A 14977-nucleotide genomic window follows, 5' to 3' on the forward strand; every position below is an offset into this window, starting at 1 on the left:
GGCTTGTGGGATCTTAGTTCCCTGACCAGGGACTGAACCCGGGCCCCAGCAGTGAAAGCACCAAGTCCTAACCACTGGACTGCCAGCGAATTCCCTGGCTCTCTCTTCTTATGGTGTGATCCCCTCCATCCCATGTACTACTCTCAGCCTCCTCATCCCAAAGCCCCACTATGGTCAGGCGCATCCTTTGCTCCAGAACCATCCCTAGACACGTACAGCTTTTAGATCCAATCCAATCCAAGGCTACATATTAGCTACGAGGAAAACAAGACATGGGTAGTCCCTGCCCTTCAACAGTTGACAGTCATCCAGGAGTTTTACATGTACCTTCTCCAACCCTAAAATCAGCCCTGAGAGGTAAATAGGCATTGTCCTCATTGCACAGATGAGGAAATAGAAGTTCAGAGGCTTGCCGAAAGTCGAGCTTGGAAGTAGCCGAATTTGGACTTGAATAAAGATACTGACCCAACTATTCTCCCCCATTAGGTCATCCTGCTTGGAAGAGCCAAAAAGTAGGCAACCATTTCCGGCAGGATTGGGGGATAAAGGAAAGCTATTACTTTTTCAAGACTTAGTACACATGTCCCCTCCTGTAGGGGACAGGTGGGGTTAGGTACCCCTCCTCTGGCAGCCCTCTGGGCCTACTTCTGTTCTATCCCAAACCACACTATGCAGTCATTGTCTATGTGTCTCTCTCTCCCTTCTAGACTTGAGCTCCCTGACTGTAGGACCAGATACAGCTCATTCCCATATACCACCAAGGTTCAACACAAGGCCTAACTGAGAGCAGGCAGAACAAATGCTTGCTGAATGAATCAGGTGGTATTTGAGCAAGTTATTAAAAGGAAAAACAACAGGTGGATACAGGAAAAAGGTATAGAGGAGGAAGGAAACAAGTTAGTAAAGGCAAGGAAATGGGACCAAGAAAAAAGGCCAGTAATTTTAAAATTGTGACAGGGTATGTATAACATTTTTTTCATTGTTGTTATGGGGGTTTTCTTTTCCTTACAAAAATGGGATCATACTATAAGCCCTGTTCTGCAATTTGCTTTTTTCATATAACAATAAGTCTTAGAGGTCTTTCCAGGTGAGTATCTAGAGATATATCTTTTTCTTTTGATCTGCTACAGAGTATGGATGGATCATGAAGGAAAAGCTGTTTCCTACTGATGGACATGTAGGTTGTTTTAATTGCTTGCTATTATAAACAATGCTGCAATGAACATCTTTGCATATGTCTGAAAGTAGTTTTGAAGGATTCCTAAAAGTTGAATTGCTGGGCAAAGGGAATGAACATTTTGTTTAAAATGTAGATAAAAGGTATTTCCGTGGCTTTAACATTTTTATAAACTGGCTAAAAATAAAGATTATTCCTACTCATATAATCCCGTCTTTATTTAAGAAGCATATATCATGCAACCTTTTCATTAAGAGTTGGTTGAGAATGCTACCCTACAAAAGGGCGTGTGATAGAGTTGCACAGTATGTCTTATGTTTGCAGCTGGGGTTGGGGTATTTTAGAAAAGGCCTCTGGCTGGCCAAATTGGGGTCTACCTAGTAGTAAAACTCTAGAGAAACCTAACTCTAAGACATAGTTCTCAGCTTGGAAGTATATGCACATTTAAGTTTCTGGGGGCAGCTAACAAACTGGTCCCATAATAAAATGAAACCAATCCGTACTCTTATCAAGGAATATGAGAGATTCTGTTTCCTCACAACCCTTTCAATCTTTTAAATTTTGGTACTTTAAAGTTAGTACTTCGCTGTTGTTTTAGTTACATTTCTTTGGCTATTTGTAAGGTTGAACATCCTTTCTCACTCATTAGCTGTCTACTTCTCTGAATTGTCAAATCACGTTATTTCTCCACTTTAAATGGGTAGGGCACCTTTTTCTTATTGATTTCCAGGAGACGATATAGACAGAGATATTAACCTTTGCCTGATGTCTATGTAGCAAATACTTTCTTCTAGCCTGTTGTTTCTGTTTTAACTTTGTGTATAGTATCTTTCTCCACACAGAAGTTCTTAACTTTAATGTAGTTGAAATTATTGCTCTTTACTTTATGGCTCCTGAGTTCTTAAACCCTGATCAGAAAGGCTTCTCCACGCTGTTATAAAAATATTCTGGATTTTCCTCTGGTACTTTTACAGCTTTATTTTTTGCATTTGTTTTTGTACAAGGTAGGGATTTAACTTAAATTTTTTCCAAATGGTAGCTAATAGTCCCATCCTATTTACTGACTTCCCACTGATCTGAAATGCATTCTTTGTCACAAATTAAATTCCCATATGAATATATGGGTTTGTTTCTAAATTCTCTATTTTGTTCCATTTATGTATTCCTCTATTTCTGTGATGATATAATATTTGTAATTTCTGTAGATTTATGGTAAGTTTTTATATCTAACGGGGCAAGTCCCCCCTCATTGCTCTTCTTTTTCAAAATTTTCTTAGTAATTCATGGGCATTTACTCTTCCAAATGAACTTTAAAATCCAATTGCACAATTCCCAAAGAAAATACCACTGAAATTTTAATGAGAAATACATTGAATCTTTTGATCAAATTGGGGGGGAAAATGTCATTTTAAACCATATTGAATTCTTCCCGTCCAAGAATAGGATATGACTCTTGATTTATTCAAGTCTTATAGCCTTTGACGAAATTTTAGTTTTCTACAGAGAAGTATTTTAAATTTCTTATAAATTTGTAGGAATTTTATCTTTTTTTTTTTTTGCTATTGTGAATGGGAATCTTTTTCTATTATGTCTTCTAATTAGTTATTGATGGTATTTAGAGAAGTTGATGGTTTGGGTGTATATTTATCTTGTATCTACCCATCTCACTGAATTTTCTTATTAGTTCTAATAATTTTTCCTTTTATTCTCTTTGATTATCTAAGTAGACAACTATATCATCTTCAAATAATGCTAATTCTGACTCTATTTCTGATATTTATACCACTTATTTCTTTTTTTAATCCCAATGATTAAAACTTCCAGAAAACACTGGTTAGTGACAGTGATAGTAGTCATCCTTATTTTGTTCCCAAATTGAATGGAAATTTATCTAGCACGTCATTGTTACATTTGATGATTGTTTTTGGTTTCTGATAAAAATTCTTTCCAAGTTAAGGAGGTTTTCATTCATTCCTAGTTTACTGTACTAGTTATCTATTGCTGTTTAACAAATTACCCCAATGCAGCAAGAGATAACTAAGGCACTAAGGGTTTTAAAATCAAGAATGGATGTGTGATTTTGTCAGATTATTTTTTCAGCATTTATGGAGATAGAGTAAAAAGATTGTATAACTATTAGTATAATCAATTACAATAACAGCTTCCCTAATGTTGAACAATCCCTGCACTCCTGGGACAAACCTTCACTTGTCACGATACAGTCTTCTTTTAATATACTGATGGATTCAGTTGGAGAATCTGTAATTTAAAACATGTGTTGCTCTATTAATATGTGAGGCTAGGCTATAGTTTTCCTTTTTTTTGTCTAAACCTGTCCAGTGATACCAGCCTTCTAGAATGAACTAGGAAGCTGTCCATCTTTTCCTATTAGCTGATCTTTCAATATTGGATAGAACTTCCATGATACCTGAACTTCCATAATACCAGCTGGGCCTGGTACCATTTCTGAGGAGAAAACTTTGACCATCTTTTAAACTTCTTCTATACTGTTCCATTCTATTCAGGTTTTCTGCCACTCCTTAAGTGACTTTGGTAGTTTATATTTTCCTAGAAAACCACCCATCTCATCTAGATTTTCACATTTATTGGTATAAAATTACACAAAGCATTTTCTTATGACTTTTTCATATACTCTGAATCTGTGGTTAAATCCCCTTCATCATACCTTATTTTATTTATGTTTTCTTGCCTTTTTCTCAATCATAACTGCCAGAGGAGGGTCTGTCTAGTTTGTTGGTCTTTTCAAAAAACACCTCTTAGCTTATCAAACCTTTTGTTTTCTATTTCATTAATTTCTGGTTTTATATATAGTAATTACTTGATTCTGCTTTCTTTTGGTTGTTCTTTTTCTAGAACTTTCTAGACTCTTGATCAGAATAATTAGTTCATTTAAACTGTCTTGTTCTCTAATAAAAGCATTTAAGACTACAAACTTTCTTCTGGGAACCCCCATGGTCATATCCCATAGGTTTTGATCTATGACATTCTCAACTGACATTTATTCTAAATAGTCCACAAATTCCATTCTTATTTCCTCTTTAACACAAGTATTTTTAAACTTTCAAATGGACCTAGGCTTTTTGCCATTGCTATTAATATTTTATTTCATTGCATTATAATCAGAAAATGTAAAATGTGTTTTCAAATTAACTTGGAAATAATCTCCTTCCCCAAAAGTATAAGCAGATTGTTCTCTCTGTCTAAACACCCTTCCCCATCCTATCCAACTGACAAACTCTTACTCATCCTACAAAACAGCTCAAATGTTATATATTCTAGGACCAACCACTCCCACTTCGGGGTGGGGGGAAGGTATCTAGAGAAGGATTTTTAAGGAAGGACAAGCTACAAACAGGCTGTGAATGTCCTCTTCGGTCTTCTGGCCTGGTCCCCCAGTCACTCTCCTCACACGCTCAGACACCCATTCCACAGTCACTCCAGAGGCTAGAGGGAGATGGGGGAGGGGCTGGCAATGATATTGATATTTGTCTGGAGGGGTGAGGGATTGGGGGAGGGGTGGGTCTAGCTCTTACCTGCTCTCTGCCAGCCTGCCTGAGGGGGTAAGCTTCATGGAGTCAAGGACCTGAGTAGGACAGCAATACTGGTGTAGAGTATGAGACGCTGTGGACCTGAGAGACAGCAAGAGACAGAGAGAGAAAGAGAGACAGAGAGAGAGACAGGGAGGGAGGGGAGAGGCAGGGTGGGGAAGGGGGACAAGGAGGTGAAAGTGAGTGGGGTAGGGGAAAGGGGAAGACTGGGAGGAATGGGTGGTGGAGGATAGGGAATGGAAGAGGAGGGGTGGGAGGGAGGGAGGGAGAGGGGGAAGGCAGGCAGGCAGGCAGGAAGGAAGGAAGGAAGGAAGGAAGGAAGAAAAAAAGAAAAAACCACAAAGTCAAGAAAGAGAGGACGGCACTCGAACCACAAACAGAACACAACGACAACAGGGGGCAGCAGAGACGAAAGAGCTGGGCTGGGCCTCCTGTGTTCCAGGTGACTCCGTGGGGACCTCGGCCTCAGAGACACTGGGACACCACAGTAGGGAAGGGGGAAGGGAGCCCTCCTCACACCAGACGCCACGGGTAGGGAAGAGGGGAGAGGGAAGGGTGGATGAAAGAGAAAGGGAAAAGGTGTATGGGGGGGGTTCCCCCTTAGAGAAGACCCCCCTCACAAGAAAGGAGGGAGGGATGGGGAGAAAAGAGGCTCTGGGTCCAAAGTGGGGGAAGAACCCAGGCCAGGGCGGGGTGGGGGTGGGGGTGGGGGTGGTGCAGGAGACACTGGAGGAGGAGAGGGAAAGAGACAGAGAGAAACCGAAAGAGACAAGACAGAAAAGGAGAAAGAGAAGGAGGAAGACAGTGAAAGGGCGAGACAAAAGACACAGAGAGAAGACAGGGAGAGGCAGAGAGTGCCAGAGCAAAGGACAGGAGAGGCGAGGGCGGAGGAGAGCTGACAAGGTCTCAGTGGTCTTGGTGACAGGATGGGACTCGGGCTGAGTGGGCGAGTGGGGCCCAGCGAGCCAGAGGACAGGGTGGTTCTTTGCTTCTCAGGCCAGTGCTGCGCCCCCAGCCTGGGGCAGGGCCCAAGCTCCGCCCCCCAGCGCTGTGCTCCCACCCTTAGCGTGGGGTCCAAAGGCCCCTCTGCCTCCTGCTTCCCACGATTAAAGTCCAGAGAAGGGGAAGGGGGAGAAGAGACAGCAGGGTAGTGAGGCCGAGGGCCCTGTCCCTGCCCTACCCAGCACAGGGCAGATACTGGGAGTGAGTGCCAGGTCAGCCAGCCCCTGCCCCCCACGAGCCCCTGAAGGCAGGTTGTGGTCAGGGCCTGGCCATTCAAGAGCCGAAGTAAAGGCCAGGAGATGTGGCTGCAGGCCAGGCCAGCTGCCCACTATCTCGCTTGCTGCGAATTGGAGAGGATGCCTAAATCTTAGAACCTTAACAGAGAATCCTGGAATCTGATACTCTTCTTATCAGAGCCTCTGGAATAATTGTCATCAGCAGAACGACTGTTTCTCAAGTGCCATCTAAGTGCCAGTCACTGGCCCAAGTCCTTGACTCATTAAACCTGAGACTCAGAGACCCTTAGGCTGCTGGAATGTTGGTATCAGAGAGTCTCAGCGGTTGTGGACAGCCCCGCAGCGCCAGGCTAGGTGCCAGGGCAGCCACCAATCACACCCCTCACAGGCCACCGACTGCGCTGCTCAGGGCTCCAGGGTTCTTACAGAGCTGGGCACCCAGATGCCCCTGGGCTCACCCACTTGAGCTGGCTCCCTCCCCCAAGCCAAAGGCCTCCAAGAATCCAAGAGGAGAGCCAGGAACCAGGAAGCCAGGAGGCTGCTGAATCAGCAGCCCAGGGACCAGGTCCAGGCCTGGGCAGGAAGGGAGGGGGTCGGGCTGCAGGGTTGGGGATGGGGGCCAGGTTCCTACCTGCTACTCCTCCCGGGGGGCTCCATGGGTCTGGACCTGTCCCGAGGGCAGGCCCCCTGGCCAGGGCGGTGCCTCCACCGCTGTTGCCACCCCCTCCTCCCCAGCCCTTCCCTAGAAGGAGGAACCAAGGAGGCGGGGCCAGGCCTGCTGGGCTATAGGCCAGACTGCAACTGGAAACTTTGCTCCTTCCCCTGCTCCCCCAGGAGGGCTGGGAACTCCTAGTATGAGGAAGCAGCTTTGAGAGCTTGAAGTGACTCCTCTCGGCCAAACCTCAGGCTGTGCTCACTATATGCACCTCTGCTGGAATCTCCCCAAGTACCCTGTCAAGTACGTGTCACTAGCCCTATTCTCCCGAAGAGAAAATTGAGATGTAGAAACATTAAGTAACTCGGCACAGGTAATAGAGCTAGTAAGTAGCAGAACCCCAAGATCAGGACCTGGTTTGGCCATTCCCAAATCAGGACTCTGTCCCCTTGGCCATATTGCTGCCCTGTGAATACAGAAACCTTTCCATAGAAGCTTTTCACAAACATTCTCATCTTCCACAGAGTTAAAGAGACTCTGTGTGGTGGTTATGCTGGGATGCTCCAGTTCAAGTAAAATTCAAATCACCCATCTGGGGAAATCAAGATGAGGGCCCAGCCGATATTCTTGACCATTGCAATAAGCTCTCACTTTCTTCTGCGTTGTTTTCTGAACTGGCTAAGAGAAATGATCCCTAAAGAGAAAAGCAAAAATCAGAAGACACGCCATTCACAATCTAGAGGCTGTTCTTCCAAGGAAATTGGCCCACCTGATTTTACAGAGGGGGAAATTGAGGCCTGGAGAGGGGAAGAGTCTTACTAAAGTTCATACAGCCAGTCAAACTAGAATCCCCATCGACCTACCACAGTAATCTCTCTCTCCTCCTTATGTGGGGGGCTGGAGAAAGGAGACAATTTGGAGGATTTGAAGGGTGTGGGGTTCCTGAAGAGTACCCCAGATCCAGCTCAGAGGGCTCCTGTCCTTTCACAGCCCCAGAGCCCAGGCCCCTGGCTGTTCTGAGCAGAAGGCATCCCTGGGAGGGGCCAGGGGGCCAGTGATCTAGAAGGAATAGGAGTTGACAGGCAACAGGCCAGCCTTCCTGCCTTCCTGCCTTCCTGCCTCCCTGCCGGGGCAGCTGGTTCCTCTCAAGAAAGCCAAAGCTGCTGAGAGAGATAGGCCCTATGGACCACCGCAAAGTTGGCATCTATGGGCTCTTCATGGCCTCTTCTCCCTCTGCCCACCCCCTAAAGCCCCTTGGTCTTCAAGGCTCTGGTCTCAGCCCCTGCTTTTCTTTCTCTCTCCCTCAGCAACTCTCTTGGCTCTTGTGGCAGCCGCACCTTGTGCCCATTTGCAGTTATTGTCCTAAGGGTGGCACCTGTGGCCCAAACCTTCACCTTGGCCTGGCAGAAGCTGAGAGACAGAAATTCTAGTCCTGGCCCTAAGGCTGATGCTGTGTGACCTTGAGCAAGCCCCTTCCCCTCTCTGGTGAGGCAAAGAGCTTACATTTTGGTGCCTGGCAGAGAGCTGGGTACAAGCCCCAGCTCTACAACTTTTCAGCTGGGTAACCCCTCTGAGGCACGGTTTGTTCATCTGTAAAAGGTGAGTGGCAACTCCTATCTCACAGGTTCTTGTGAGGTTTCAATGAGACACATATGCACATGCTGAAAAGTCTCAGTCTGAGCCTGAGAGAGTATGATCCTTCTCCCAGGGAGGTAGGGGAGACTCTTGGGAAACCTGTTTGTTTCGGGCAGGGGAAGATTTCTAGGAAGATACCTCTTCATCTGGGCCACTCTTGGAATTCAGGCATATCTGAGCCTGTTGGGGCGACTCATGTGATAACCCTCTAGGGGCTGAAGGGAAGAAGGAGCTAAGGGTGAGGAGCCTGACCCAGCCGCAGGGCACTGGCAGGGCCTTCGTTCACTTACACTACAGATCCTGTGAGCCAGGCACTGAGCTGGGGGACAGACACGGCAGTGACTAAGGGCAGTCAATGTCCCGATCTCATGGAGCTCATATTCAAGTGAGAGGAGACAGACATTATTCAACCACTAATGGAATTAAGCTGGGCAAAAAGTGGAGGTAGTGGGGGAGAGTGTTCCAGGCAGAGGAAACAACTTGGGCAAAGGACCTGAGGTGGTATTTCCAGGAACTACAAGGAGGCCAACGTGGCTGAGTGGAAAAAGCAAAGGGGAGATGAGCGAGACTGGAGATGTAGGCGGGGGCCCAATCATGCAGAGCCTGGAGGTCCTGATAAGGTTTCAGTATTTATACTAAGAGGAATTTGGAAGCCTGTGGTTCACGGATAGGCCTGGGGCGGGGAGTGTCTCTGAAGCCCCTAAAGTTGTATGAAAAATATGAGTGAGTATGAGTGCATTTCCGGGGAGAACATTGCTTTCATTAGATCCTCAGATGGGTTTGTGATCCCAAAAGGGCAGGGAAACTCCTTATATGAGTCCATTCACTAAGTGCTGACTATGAGCTAGTGTCAGGCATCCCGGGACCTTCTGTGAGCTGCCCCTCCCCACCACTTCCCCGTGGTCTCAGCCTCCCCCCACCCCACCTTCAACCTGTGCTCCACCCAAACAGAAGTGCCTACAATTCTCTGCCATACTCTGCTGTCCGCCCTCACCTTTGCCTCTGTTCAAAAGACCGTTCCCCACCACCCTGCCCCCAGTGCCACCTCCCCACCTCGTTAGCTCCCCCTTGTTCCTCACAAGTCTGCTCAGAGGTGGTGCCCTCTGGGAACCTGACTCTGGGATCCCTCCCCTGTGTCCTTCCCACCCTGCGTTTCTCCAGCGCTGTCTATTCACATGCCGTTGCCCCTTCTGGTCCAGGAGCTCGGTGGGGACAGACACCATGTCTTATTCATTCCAGTGTCCCCAGCATCCGGCACAGGGCACCTAGTCAAACAGGTCAGCAGGTATTGAGAGACAGACAATCCACACTGAGGTAGAGGCTGCAAGATGGGCTGCTGGACACTAGAGGGCACTGTGGCCACTGGAATCCTGGCCTGCCACTGGCACTAGCCAGGCTGGCCCAGGCTGGCCCCTGGGACCAGGCAGGCGGGGGAAGCATGGAAACTCTGCTCCTGGGTCCTGCAGCTCCTTGGCTCTGGGTCTAACTGACCGGGGTCCCAGTCCCAGCTTCCCAATCTACCTTCTGCCTCCTTTCCAGATTATCTCTCATGACAGCGCCATCCCACTGCAGATACAGTTACAGTTCTTCACGAATGCAAGTACGAAACACTGCTCCACAGCCCTGGCACACTTTTTTGCTCTGTCTGCAACACTCTCCACTTCACCTCACACACACACACCCCACCCCTCACCAGGCTAACTTCTACTCATCCACCAAGTCACAGTTTAGATGTCAGCTTGGAGAAGCCTCCCTGACCCTCAGGTTGTGTTGGGTACACTTCTGAGGTTCTCCCACAGCACCCTACACTTCGCCTGTAATTGTCTGTTTCCTTATCTGCTTTCCTACCAGACGGTGAGCTTCCTCAGAGCAGGATTCTATTATTCATCATTGTATCAACCGCATTTAGTTTAGCACAGTGCCTGGCACGTTGTAGGTACTCAAGAAATTGTCCCATGACTAAGTGAATGGATGGATGGAGAGATGGATGGATGACCTCGGGCAAGTCACTCTACCTCTCAAGGTTTCAGTTTCCTCCTCTGTAAAGTGGATCCAATCACCCTTACTTGGCAGAGCTGCCAGGAGGATTAAAGATAAGGTGTGTGGAATGCTCCTTAACAGTACCTGATACATAGTACACATTTTCTGAATCAAAGCATTTATTAAGTTGAAGGAGGCTTTGCCCTGAGCCTGGGATGATCTCTCCCACTCAGGCTTACCACCTATATGTGGAAGATGGACTTAACAATAATAAGAAAACTATCATTTTTATTAAAAAATAACAACAGCACCTGCTATGTGCCAGGCCAGAAGTAGGAGCTCCCTAAGGAGGTGGGCAGTCTCCAGTCTCAGCCAGAGGATGCAAGGCCCGGGCCGAGCTCAGAGCCATGGGCATTGCCCCTACATCTGGAGAACAGTCATTACGTGCACAGCTGGTTCCAAACTCTTTACTCATAGGTGAAAACCTGTCTAAGGTTCCCTCTGTAATTAATGTAAAAACTGCAGGGTTTGTATTAATGGAAAAGTAAGCTCGAGCGTCAAGTTGATAATATTGATAATGTGTGCTTGTAATTCTATACTGAAGATAACTATAAATTCAGTCACTGCACTAATAAAATGTGAAAATTCCTGAAACAACCAAGAACTTGGTAGCAGCTGTACCATGGGTAGCATTATGCCAGTTGTTCTGAGACTATGAAAATCACCGCACACTGGTGGCGATGGTAATATTCACTGTGCACTTAAAGGCTGTTTGGGCACAAAATAAGGGGAAAGTTTTAGATAAAACAGGGCATTTTGATGCAAGAGCATGGAACTTGAAAGCATAGTGAGCAAAGGTCAACTTGCATTAGAGTAGGAACCAAAACCTTGATGGACGAGCAAGCTTATAATCGTGGGCCTCTGAGCAGACTACTCCCCAGGCTCTGACCTCGCTTGTGAACACATAAAAGCTGTGGGCACTGTAGAAGAAACACCAAGTCCAGAGTATTTGACCTCTACCCTCACCCACTTCTAAGAGAATCCACTCCCACCTACAGCCCCTTGCCACCTCGTTTACCACAGGATGGACAGAAACAGTGCTGTTCCATGGGGGTGGGCCCTGAAGCTGGAAGGTCACATAGCTTCTAGGTTGGCGGCCACATCGGCCACCTGAGAGCAGAGGAAGCCAGTCCAGAGAGAGGAGTCAGTGACAAAGAGATGACAGGGACCAGGCAAGTCATGAAATATGGAGAGAGACAACGCATGAGCCAGGGAGATGCAGAGAGAGAGAGAGAGAGAGAGAGAGAGAGAGAGAGAGAGAGAGCAATTTTCCTCCTTGACTTCTTGGTCCCACTTCCAGTTGGCATGAGGCCTGGCTATACGTCATTTACTGCTCTTAGATTCTGTGAGATGTAGCCTCACAATAGTCTCCCCCCCCCTTTATTCTTGAGCGCGTTTGAGTGGGTTTCAGTTCCCTGCAACAAAGTGTACCCAGACTAAGACAAGGGAAAATTGGGGATATAAGTGCAGGGCTTGCATAAGCAAAAACGCATAAAGAACACTTAGGTAGGGAGGGGTGAATGCAATTATAAAGCGTTTGTGTTTGTTCACCCAAATGCTCCCTCATTTCCTGACAGTTGCGACCACAGATACATGCTACAGTCGCACACTCACATACACTGACATTCAGTGGACACCGAGACAAATGCAGCAACAACCAGATCTGCTTCTATGCAGACACCCTGCCGTGCATGGACACCCACCAGCACGCAGCGCTGCCCCTGCGTTCCTCACACCCGCACAGATGTGGAGCCACACCAAGAACACAGTGGTGCTGCCCGGGAGGCTCGGGCCAGGAACCGAGGCTCGACTGGGTTCTGAGCAGCCTCCCTCCCCAGCTGCCAAGTGACTCATCCCCAGGGCTGCTAATTAAAGCCAGGACAGAGGGGACAGAGAGGAGGGGAGGGAAAGAGAGAGAAGGCAAGTTTATTTTGGTGCCAACCAGGCATGCAGCCAGCTTAGGGGTCACCCACTTCCTGGGGCTGGGCCAGGCCGGGGCAGGGGAACACTAACAGGAAGGGGAAGGAGGACCCCCTTACCCCTTCTTGCCCCTCGTGAGCTTCCTGGAAAAAGGTAACTCCTTTGGGAAAATTACCCATCTCCCTCCCCCCCCACCTCCCTCCTCCTCCATCCCACAGTCAGATTCAAGTTCTACCCCCTCCAGCCTCTTGTCCTTACAACTGGCTTCTCCTCATCAACACACTCCCATTTGGGCTTGCCAGAGCTGGCTCATCTGTGTCAGTAGCCCGCTTCCATCTCCCCCATGGATCACCCAACACAGGCCTGGTACATAGGGAATGCTCTGTTCGTGCTTCTGGAAAACAACTGGGTTAACCCCGGTATAGCATGGTGACCGCAACTCTGATGGTCTGGATTCCGATCTGAGTTCTGTGGGGGGGGAGGGGGTAGATTATTTTAACTCTGAAAGCCTCAGTTTCCTCACCTGTAAAGTGACTAGAATATATACTCTGTAGGATTATTGTGAAGATGAAGTGAGAAAACACAGGTAAAGTGCCCGGCATGGTGGCCAGCATATATGGGCTTTAGTTATCACCCAGTAAGTGCTGCTGCCGCTGATAAATTAGGCCCTGCCTCAGGCCTGGGGTAGCAGCAATTATACAGAGCTGAGTTCCAAGCCTGGCTCCACCACATAGGACCCAGGGGTACTCAGACAAGCCACATAAGCTCTCAGAGCACTGGCTCATATGTAAAATGGGGATTCACAATATGACACCATAAATTTACTGTAATGATTTGAGCCTGTCAAGGGGAGCCCAGCTCTCAGAAGTGGCTCCATGCATTGCAGCAGCGATTACTAAGGATAGCAGGAGGAGCGCAGACCTGTGGGGCCAAAGAAGCCCAGGAGCGAGGAAGCAGTCAGGGAAGGCACCCCAGAGTGCACAGGGCTGGAGTTGGACCCACCAGAGCCAGAGAGCATTCAGCAGGCGGTAAGTGACAAGGTTCCAGGAAAAGGAAGTGGTGGGAACAGAGAGCTGGGCAGGGCAGGCAACCAGGCTGCGCTGAACAGGAGGCAGCACGCGAGGGAAGATTTGGAAGCAGCTGGGGCAGCTCTGGGGACTGGCAGTGTCTTGGACATGTGGATGGGGGAGCCACGGAAGGTCTGTGAGGTCTCAGCTACCCCAGATTGCCAGGAGGTCAAAACAAGAAAGAATCTTAGAGATTACCTAATCCAAACTCCCGTTGGACAGATGGGGGCACTGAGGCCCAGAGTGGGAGGCCTCCTCTGGGAACAGAGCCAGCGTTGGCTCCTCCTCCCACTTCTCCTCCCGACAGCAGCGGCTCCTGTTGCCATGGGGACGTCCCTGGCTCTGCGGGTGTCAGCAGCTCCCCCACCTCCTCCCTCCTTCCCTAGCAACAGGCCACCTCCTCTGGCTCTCATCCTTGCGTGCCTGTCAACCCCAGCCTGGTCCCCAGGGCCCCCAAGTTCCAGCCAGACCCTCACTGCAGCGGTAGCACCTCTAGGCCTGGGCTCCTTCCTCTTCTGGTGGCGGAGGTATCAGCCCCTCCTGCCCCTCTGTCTTCAAGTTCTGCACCTCTCCACATATCTCAAGCTTGACTGCCCCATAAATGACAATGCATTGGGTTAGGGGATGGCGGAGGGCACTACAATATGTTGAGCCACCATTTTATGCTGAGCATTGCTTTAAGTTCTCTCATCAACCCAAAGAAGTCAGAATTATTGACCTTATTTTACAGATGAGGAAAGTAAGGATCAGAGAAGCCAAGTGACTTTGCAAACAACACACAGCTAGGAAGCAGGCTCTGCTGAGAGCTATTTTGTGACCTTGAGCCATCGCCAGTCCCTTTCTGGACCTGGATTTAAGGCGCCTGTAGGTCTGACAACTTCTCATGGATCTACAGGAAGTCCAGGCACCTTCCTCTGCCCACAGCCCTTTAGCAACACCAGCTGTTCAGCTCTAATTAGACTCCACACTTCCTCTGGCACCCCATACCTGGAAGCCCTCATGCCTGGGCCCTGCTACGGGGGGTTTTCAATCCACCGACCCTGCTCATTCCTTCCCATTCCACTTCCACAACAGCCGAAGTCTAGCTCCTTTCCTTCGTGTTCCTTCTACCCTCCTAAACTTTCCCCTCCACACACGCAATGTTTATTAGATGACAACCCTGGGGCTCCAGGGGGGAAAAAGATCTGTTCAAAGTCACATAACTAGAAAGCGACCTGGCCATAAATGGAACCCTTTGCCCAGATCCAGTTGCTGCCCTTTCTGTGCTGCAGAGCCCCACCTCTCTCCTCCAGCCTCCCCCAGCTCCCACTGATGACAGAAGGTATCTGTGACCCAGTCCCGACCAGACCAGTTCTGAACTTTAACACTTGCTCCTTTCCTGCCCAGATCTGTTTTAGCCCGACTGACTGCCCCCACCCAGCCCCCCTCACCTCCGATGCCTGCTGGTTTCATTTACAGGGATGCCCTCCTTACACAGTCTGCATGTCAGTCCTCCATGACCCAGCTCAGACACCACCTTCTCCAGGAAGCTCTCCCTGACCCCTAACTGAAGTGAGCTCAAGAATTCACATGCGGGTCCTGAGAGCATCCTCAGATGACCCCACCCAGCTCTGGTTCCAAGTTAAAGGATCTTCCCACCATATTTGCAAGGTTTTGCCCCACAAGTGCTATTTTAG

General features: G+C 48.4%; 1 protein-coding gene across 4 annotated transcripts in view; it reads right to left on the bottom strand.

Moving 5' to 3' along the window:
- The window catches only part of IQSEC2 (IQ motif and Sec7 domain 2), a 41929-nt gene extending 35200 nt beyond the window's left edge, over nt 1-6729 (bottom strand). For 2 of the 4 annotated variants that reach the window (XM_029241030.1, XM_029241032.1), the window contains exons 1-2: nt 6616-6729; nt 4732-4827 (exon numbers count right to left, since the gene is read on the bottom strand). In XM_029241030.1, the coding sequence (XP_029096863.1) occupies nt 4732-4827; nt 6616-6641 (122 nt within the window). In that variant the 5' untranslated portion in view covers nt 6642-6729. The remainder of the gene's footprint in view (nt 1-4731; nt 4828-6615) is intronic. The other 2 variants (XM_029241033.1, XM_029241031.1) reach the window with 2 other exon arrangements.
- Between the last annotated feature and the right edge of the window lie 8248 nt (nt 6730-14977).

The sequence above is a fragment of the Monodon monoceros genome, unplaced genomic scaffold (genome assembly GCF_005190385.1).
Source record: "Monodon monoceros isolate NGI ecotype Baffin Bay Population unplaced genomic scaffold, NGI_Narwhal_1 Super_Scaffold_22, whole genome shotgun sequence".
NCBI classification, from domain to species: Eukaryota; Metazoa; Chordata; class Mammalia; order Artiodactyla; family Monodontidae; genus Monodon; species Monodon monoceros.